This window comes from Bombus pascuorum, chromosome 15 (genome assembly GCF_905332965.1).
Source record: "Bombus pascuorum chromosome 15, iyBomPasc1.1, whole genome shotgun sequence".
NCBI lineage: Eukaryota > Metazoa > Arthropoda > Insecta > Hymenoptera > Apidae > Bombus > Bombus pascuorum.
The window spans coordinates 582,732-592,022 of NC_083502.1; the positions used below are offsets into that span (position 1 = coordinate 582,732).

Genomic DNA, 9,291 nt, shown 5'->3' on the forward strand with positions numbered 1-9,291 from the left:
AATTCAATTATTTATTTCTTCCATTTCGTCAAACTTTTTTTTTTTATTTTATTTTGGTTATTTTACAATTTGTCCTTATGGACATTTGGTAAAGTGTTATATCTTATTGGTGAAGAAAAAAAAAAATAAAATAAAAATAAATATAGCATGTGGGTGGCTACCCCCAGCGGGGTGCCAGCTTCGTTTTTTTCTAAGTTATATCTTTTATGCTTAAACTTTTGTCCGTTACTGTAAGAGCTAATACTTAGTTAACACCAGCTCGAGTTAAAACATAGTTCGAGGAACAGAAGAAGTCAGAAGTCAAGTCATCACATTCGCCAAGTCGAAGACAGTCGATCGACAGAAGATACATCATCACAGTCGCCAACACGAAAGGAGTCTCAGATCGTACTCATTCGTAGTTTGACATTTCACATACGTAACATTGTATCACATTGAAGCTGTTGGATCTTTAAAATATATATTATAACCTGTTAATATCAGCGTTATACTTACTCAACCACCATTATTATCCCAAAAGAAATAAGGGATCGATCGATTCGTGGCGTCGATTATTCAAATCGTAACGGAAATTTACGACTCCTGTTGCTTCTTCGAAATAGCGTCTCCCCGCGAACGTTCGAAAGTTCAACAACCAAACTTGAAAATGCAATTTACATCAAATCTTAAACTATCAGCTCGATGCATATGAAACGACGTTTAGTCGAGATTTGTCGCTGTTCACATCTCAAGTTTCAAATTTTCAAACGTAAATTTGTCACGTAACGTAATATATATTTTTACATGTACGTATAATAATAGACAATAACAAATAAACAATCCCAGCGGCTTTTAGAATGTGTCGCATATGTATGATGCGATAGGGTGATATGATAGGGTTAATATGTAAGTATTAAAATATAAGTACACGTCTGATTTGTGCCCCCAACGTCTATGTGTATGTCTATGTATATGAAATGAAAGGATATCCTTCTTTCGGAATGTTTGGGAAGGTCCCCAATACTTTAGTCTAGACATTTTATTATAGCTGTATTTTAATAATAAAACTGAAAAATAGTTGTTTATGATTTCATCTGAGTATGGGTAACGGGTCGCTGAACGTAGCCACGGTCACGATAGGGACGCGTACGTAACAGAAATATGGAGTAACTAAATAGCTCTCCTTAAAAACGAAGATTGACCTGAGGGGTACAGAGAGGTACGGAGAGGAGTATATAAGGGCAGTTCCACTTGGACTGAGATTTAGTCACATAAATTCTACTTATACTGTGGACAAGTACGTTGAGTCACACCCGAATCGTGGATCAGTAAGTTGAGTTTGTCTTAGACTGTAGAAGAAATCGTATTCGTCATGCCGTTGATCGTGGATTCGTTATTGAGTCTAAGATCATTGCCATTCACATCCCGAGTATCTAATTACGACGGTTATTTGTCAAATTCTGTCACAATCATAACTGTACTAGTAAATATCTTCGCTCTTGCATAACAACAATGTCTAATCCAAAGAAAGATTCATTACACGTTCTTAACCCTACATTCATTTTTACATTTACATTAACTATACATTCTATGGCTAAATAAGAAGACTTAAACAGAATCGATAAGTGTTAATATAGAAATCGTTTTTATCAACTGTTCAACTGGAAATAGCGTAAGTAATGCTTTCTAGAATCAACGCGTGGTTCGTGACCAGCAGAACAAGGTGGACTACAAATAGAAGGAAAGTTCAGTAAAGATGGTGACAGACGGGGAAGTGGTCGAATGTTTCGAACAGTTAGATATCTAAATTAGCAGTAAATAATCGTTCGTGTTCCGGTCAACATGTGAGTGGGGATTCATGAGTTTGCAGACGATAGTAATAAACACGTGTCAATTTGGAAAGCGGGACAAAAGTCGGCAAAAACGAAGGTACGACAGGATGCTTTGTTTATGGAGATCAGCTGTGTTACCAAACATTCCTATCGCTTTCGCTGCAGCGTCTACGACGCTTCTATTTTCGTCGAATAAAGGTCAGCCAAAAGCATAGACAAAAGCGATGCTTGATGCACAAACAATACATCGTAATTTAACCACATTATTGATAATATCGCAAAATCGGATCTTGAATTTCATTTTTAAAAAATATTGAAAAAATCGAATGCATCCTCTTATCGGAAAATGAATCGAGTTTTCTATTGCGCGTTCACCGATCTTTCAATTTTTCATTTTTCTTAGTCTAAAAAACTAAACTGTTATTGTTACATATGTATGTATGCGTCACGTTTTTAATTTCTCAATATCATCAATCACGCGAATAATATTTTAATAATTTAACACAATGTTAACTTTGATCGTATGCTTGCAAAGAACTTAAACCGAAATGTAATAGTTAAGATGCATCTTGGAAAATATTCACTTTGTGCTTATACTTGCAAAGAAATTGCATGAGAGCATAGTGGTTAAAAAATATCTTTTTATGTGTTAACACATTCTTTGACACAAAGGATGACCAATTGATTGAGAAACATTGATACAATCTTCAGATAAGAGTATAATTGTTAAAATGTAGACAAAGAAACTTTGTTCCTTTTGATATTTTATATATATATATATGTAATAATAGAAATGAAATACAATAAGGAAACTAATAGGCCGATATAAACGCATTTTCTGTTGCATTAACAAGTTCATTTGGTGGGTGGCTTACATTTTAGATGCTTGTGGATCAACCGTTGACCGGTAGTTAATTATTCTTAATGACATGTGAGAATGAAACGAGAAACTGTCATTACCTGTGTAGAGCCAAACCGACGAGCAAAGACGGTAAGGCTGTGACATTTAGGTACTTAGTAATCCATTATCCATTATTTGTATTCCTATCCTCTTAAAACCATAAGAGAATACATTACAATCAATGTATTTCCTGTACCAAATACAAATTTTCGATTAATTCTATGTGTACTAGTCTTCTTATAAAATTGAATTAATTTATTGAAAAAATAAATCTGTATGTACCATGTTTTTCTAGATGACGACGGTATTGGATGGCAGCTACCAACGTATGGAGCCATACGAAGGGGAAGAAGAGGGTGGAGAAGACGATGATGAACACGAGGAAACACCTCAGGAATCTGGTGTTATGATACACGTAGTACCAGAAGGAAATAAAGCTAGATGGAATCATATTGAAGATCTAGATTCTTTTTTTACAAGAATGTATCACTACCATCAAAAACATGGATTCGCTTGTATGATACTCCAAGAAGCACTTGAACTAGGACAGTTCATTTTCGTAGTTACTTTTTCAACTTTTCTCTTTCATTGCGTCGATTACTCCGTATTGTTCAAGTGAGATTTGCTTAACAATATTAATACGATAAATAGCAACATAAGTGAAAAACTCGACTAATAGATTTGATATATTTCCAGGAACAAGCCCCAAACATCGCACAAAACGTCGATAAGCGACGTGATTTTACCAACGAGCGAATGTGTAGCATCTATGGGTCTGGTTACTTGGATCTGTATTTTAGTAGCCGCGATTTTTTGGATTTTACGATTAGTAAAAGTTTTGTATCATTGCACGCAGTTTTGGGACATAAAGTTATTCTTTAATACCGCGTTGAAAATTGAAGACTGCGATTTGGACAATCTCACCTGGCACGAGGTACAAAAGCGAGTCAGAGAAGTGCAAAAAGAGCAGGAAATGTGTATCCACAAAAGAGAGCTTACGGAATTAGATATATACCATAGAATATTAAGATTTAAAAATTATATGGTGGCTATGATCAATAAATCCTTGTTACCTGTTCGACTTAAAATCCCTGTTATAGGAGAAATTATTTTCATGACAAGAGGATTGAAATACAATATGGAGCTATTGTTGTTTTGTAAGATTCTATATACTTGAATATTTATTAATTAAAAATAATATATGTATAAAAATAAAAATATAAATTGTTTCCACACAGGGGGACCATGGTCTCCGTTTGAAAACAATTGGCATCTCAAAGAAGACTATAAAAAGTTAAACAAAAGACAAGAACTTGCAAGAGCACTATCTAAACATATTTTATGGGTTGGAATAGTGAATTTTCTACTTTGCCCGTTAATTTTACTCTGGCAGATACTCTATTCGTTTTTTAACTACGGCGAGGTGAGTACACGGTTTGATTCAAGATAAATTTCTTGTTCGATATATATATTTTGTCTCGTAGGAATAATCTTATTGGAAAATATTTCTGTTTCGAACAGATCATCAAGCGAGAGCCAGGAACTTTAGGTACAAGAATGTGGTCTTTATACGGCCGGTTATATCTCCGTCATTTCAACGAACTTGATCACGAATTGAATGCCCGTCTAAATCGCGCATACCGTCCAGCTTCGAAATACATGAGCATATTTACATCCCCCATTATGACTGTTATCGCGAAAAACGTTACTTTCGTAGCTGGAAGTATATTAGCAGTTTTATTAATATTAACCGTATACGATGAGGACGTACTTACGGTGGAACACGTGTTGACTACCATGACCATATTGGGTGCTATGGTCGCAGGAGCAAGAGCGTTTATACCGGATGAGAATTTAGTTTGGTGTCCAGAGACTCTCTTAACCGCTGTCTTAGCGCATACACATTACAGACCGGATAGTTGGCGAGGTCATGCTCATACTCAAACCACGAGAGCAGAAGTAGCACAACTATTTCAATATCGTGCAGTTCATCTCTTAGAAGAATTAATTTCCCCTCTGCTTACACCATTTATTCTGTGCTTTCGGATGAGACAACGAGCTTTAGATATTGTGGACTTCTATCGTAATTTCACGATTGAAGTTACAGGCGTCGGGGACGTTTGCAGTTTTGCACAAATGGACGTGCGTAAACATGGCAATCCAACGTGGCAAACGGTGACTCGAAGTCCTGTCATAGATCAGACTGGTAGATACGATGCTAACCAGTACGCCATGGATCCGGAGAAGCTTCAAATTCCTGTATCAGATCAATATACGCAAGCAGAAGACGGGAAAACCGAATTGTCCCTTATTCATTTTACCTTAACGAACCCCGAGTGGAAACCACCGAGTCACGCTGAGAATTTCGTCGCAGCTCTACGAGAAAGAGTGAAGAAAGAAGTGCAAGGTGGTATACACGGTGAAATTAATCCCCTTTTGACAAGCTTGAACAGTTTATCTAGCTTGGAACCGGGTGTAAGTGTTTAATGTATCTCTATTCGAAATTAAAACGATGTAGAATTTAATTTGTCCAATCGTTTCAGTACAATGATATGGTATCGAACATAATTCGGAGCACAATGGTAAATCAGCCAAGTGGGCTAAGCACGAGTAATATGTTCGTGAACCAACCTGGTACCTCGACGGTTTCTGCCGCTGGAGATGAATTGTTGAATGTGAAATCGGACATTTTACCGCATGCCGTTCAACGTGGTTTAAGCAAAGCCGAAGGGCCGGTACACAATGAAAAAGGATTTCTGTATGGTTTGCAACAAGGTATTTCGAATCAGTCCCTAGGGGCCTCTGTTTTTGTATCGAGCCACGAGTTATCTACCGACTTATCTGTACCGGTGGAGTTAATCGCTGCCGATATGTCTCTGTCTACATTGTACCTGCATGAACTTCACTACAGACAAGTATGTTTTCCAGCTATATTTTTGAATGGCGCCAGTGATAAATTGAAATAAATATTGCTGAATCACTGGTGTCATTCGTTATTACAATAAAATACTTTGCAAGAAACATTAAATATCAATATTAATATATACATGTACATTCACATATGAACTATATTTATATAGAAAAATTAAGTGTCGGTTTAAATAATCTATCAACTACAGGTTCGGAGGAGGGGCTATCAAGAAATGGCTGCTAGAAGCATATGGCAACGAAGCCCTGTTCAAGAGCTTGCTACGCTTCCTGAAGTTAGACAAGAGAGAGCACCCTTGCTCTTACATCAAGATTCTTCTATAAGAAACAATAGAGAATTTAAATATAACGTGAACACTCATTTAGATAGCATCTGAATCATTCGTGCAGTGATATCGCCACTTTTAACAGAATAAAATATTTTCATTCGCTTAACGATGCGATGTCCTCGTGATTTATTTTATAGCAAGAGAATAGCTAGAACGTTTAAGAATCTGTGTTATCGATGTAAATACAGTATCGAAATATTCCTTGACTAGACTCTCGTTTAGGAAGTGAAACGATCTCGAATGCCTATTTTAAATCTATTCGAAGGCCTACGCGTGTGTACATTTTGCGCATCAAATTACGAATAAAACGCTTCCCAAAATTGTGCTAGGTTGTTAGGTTATACAACATGAAGAACCAATTGGGTTTCCCACGATGAAATTTTTGTGAGAAAAATTCATTACTTGTATACATATTGCAACAGACAGAAAAAGCTATAAATCTCTTTTCCTTTTTTTTTTTTTTTTTTTTTTTAAGTAAATGCAATTATAAAGATAGGAATCTTTTGTATGTATGCGTGTGCGCGCGCGTGCATGTGTGTGTCTGTGTGTGGTAAGATCAGCTCTAGTTTTCAATGCCACGATTCTCTAGTCATATGAAATGAATCACACGCCATAGCATAAAGAATTATTTATTTCTTAAAATGTAGTTACTCGATAAACACGATGGCTGAACGTTAACGGCTACAGCATGCGAGAAATCGCTTATACACTGTATATATACTCGTATCCGAGCATCTCCTTAATACTGTCACAGAATGCAGCTAAAATACGAACGTTTATGTTTTACAAACTGACAGATTATCACGAGGTATAAATTTAGAAGCGGCTTTAACTCGTGTTTATTCTTCGTTATGTGTAATGTATAGCAACTTATACAATACAGATTCTTACCGTAATCAAGACAACTATGATTTACGTATTTTAAGGATCTTTTAATTAAGTGACGCGTAATGAAAATAAATAGGAATCTTATCACGATAAAGATCTTAATACAGATACGGTTCTACGAATAAATTTTATAAAAAGCAAAAAGAATGATAATAATAATAATATCGAGATGATATTAATTTAAGGGTTCTTTGTAATTTATCATTATAATATACAACAAATAAATACATTACATAATAAATTAGTTTTGGTAAAAACCTGCGAAACTTTTTGTTCATAAGTGTCATATACAAATCCATATATAAATGCGAATGTGGTTTAACAAACGAATGTTGAAAAATATGAATATCGAAAATATTGTAATAATTATGAAATATGAACGCTTACCATAGCTGCAAGATTTTACCAACGGATTAGGGGAAGCCATGAAGTACAATTTACGGTGTAACCGAAATATCAGCGAAAAGATGACGAAAAAAGACTTCGTATACGACATTCGTCCACCAATTCAAAGTTCCAGAAAGGTAGGTTATTATAACTCGTATAACCAAATATCCTTTTCTCTTTCGATGCACACTAGCTTCACACGAATTATTGGTTTTCGTTTAATTCATAAATTCGAGATTTAGATTCGCGAATGCGGGAATTAGAAAAATCAGTATTTTATTAATGTGAATAATAAAACTTGAACGAGACACCAAGATTTTAAATCGAAGGTGACGCTACCGGTACAATAAACCAACATGGCGTATCATTTGCCCGCGCGAGAATATTCAAGGAATATTGAAACGATTGCCATGAAATATTAAATTATACTTTATACCGATGTATTTGTGGTGAATTTAACGATATATTATAGTTTAACGATAGATAATTTACATTTTAAAACGTTATCTGTATCTTATATGATTGTTAAGAAACTGGAATATCAAAAACTTTTAATATTTTGAACTACGTTATTATATATATTGAAATGAATGAACGTGGCGTCGTGTTTGACTGCGTACAACTTTTTACGAATATTTTTATTTTTATTTCATCGAAACTTTATTGAAATTCATGATATTTTGAACTCGTAATCACTGAATACGCACAGTTCTCTTTATATTAGCAAATTACACATAATACGGAATAAACTATAAAAATTAACACGAGTATTCGAAACGGTCAGCACGGTTAAAGCCATATTTGGTCTGACGTATCATGCGCACTGCGCAGTTTCTGTGTCATTTGAATACTCATGTTCAACATTCGTAAGAAGTTATGTTTATAAAAGCAATACTTGTGATAAAATTTCATAAAATGTAACTACCATTTTCGATTTCAAGACGTTATCAGAAATATTTCCAAATGCTATAAAAGAATCGTTATTATAACAACTAGTAATGAAATAAATATAACTACGGAAACTTTAAAGTATATACTTTAAAGCATATCGAACTGATGTGATTTTGATTTTAAATGCAAATAATGTAAACGATAATTGGCATTTAACGTTGCAATATTTAATCTCGTATATTTGAATGTTCCTAGATTTTCGTATACGCTTGTATAATATTCTATACGTTACTTTGACATCGGTAGTACCCTTTTGTAACTTTTGGGCACCATTAGATGCTTGTCATAGATACTCTTATAAAAAAAGAAATGTGTTTACAGTTGGAAGAAGGAAAATATCCAATCGTATTACCACTACAACTGCGAAAAAAACATAGTACCGATTCGAAAATGCCCCAATACTCCGTTATTTCGGAAAAGAACGATTACAATCAAAATGACGACGAAATGAATGTAAGTACGCAATTCTATCATTCAGTATGAAATTTATACCATTAATTGAACTATATAATTATATACAGGATTTATTATACAATTTGTATAATTAATGTATCATTGTATATGTATTAATTGTTATTATATCCAATGTGTATTTCAGGAATATCTGCATATAGTATAAATATTATGTATATCTGCTTCGATTATTAATCGATCGATATTATCAATTGTCGATAATGTCAATCTAGTTCAGTATCGTATCGATATTTATCATTCAGAAAGGTATATAAATCTTTTACTCATAGCTTTCAGAGCAACGAGCCTTGAAATTCGAGTGCAATTTCTGCCATGAACAAATTGCTACACTTTTATCTTTGTCCACTCACATTAAATTTCATCGACGCAGATATTGCAAGTATTGCTATTGGATACTACCAGAGAACGAAACGATGAAAGAGCATATCGAAAGTACTCATCGAATCGATCCAGGTATGAACACATGTACATTGAATTTTTCTATATGAATAAATCTCCAATCACAACGAAATGTCAATATTGTAAAAGTAAAAGCGAAATAGTAAAAGCGAAATTTGACAGCAAAACAAAAATGTTTCGTACATTGTGTAAATCCGATGTACCTATATAGATTTCTATCATT

The 9,291-nt window shown here is 34.4% G+C and overlaps 2 protein-coding genes across 5 annotated transcripts; both read left to right on the plus strand.

Moving 5' to 3' along the window:
• Positions 1-1,692: 1,692 nt before the first annotated feature.
• LOC132914895 (autophagy-related protein 9A) lies at positions 1,693-6,348 on the plus strand. Of its 4 annotated transcripts, none has more exons than XM_060974392.1 (9): positions 1,693-2,009; positions 2,694-2,802; positions 3,008-3,327; positions 3,409-3,869; positions 3,951-4,135; positions 4,234-5,187; positions 5,256-5,627; positions 5,832-6,156; positions 6,192-6,348. In XM_060974392.1, the coding sequence occupies exons 2-8, from the start codon at positions 2,749-2,751 to the stop codon at positions 6,015-6,017; spliced, it is 2,532 nt and encodes an 843-aa protein (XP_060830375.1). In that variant the 5' UTR covers positions 1,693-2,009; positions 2,694-2,748; the 3' UTR covers positions 6,018-6,156; positions 6,192-6,348. The 4 variants fall into 4 exon arrangements, with proteins under 4 accessions (XP_060830375.1, XP_060830377.1, XP_060830379.1 ...); XM_060974394.1 differs by having other exon boundaries at positions 1,693-1,908; XM_060974396.1 differs by lacking the exon at positions 2,694-2,802.
• Positions 6,349-6,657: 309 nt separating this feature from the next.
• Positions 6,658-9,274, plus strand: LOC132914803 (uncharacterized). The gene is made up of 4 exons (XM_060974211.1): positions 6,658-6,777; positions 7,250-7,381; positions 8,517-8,648; positions 8,939-9,274. Exons 1-4 carry the CDS (start codon positions 6,658-6,660, stop codon positions 9,155-9,157), a joined length of 603 nt encoding a protein of 200 aa, XP_060830194.1. The 3' UTR covers positions 9,158-9,274.
• Positions 9,275-9,291: the final 17 nt, after the last annotated feature.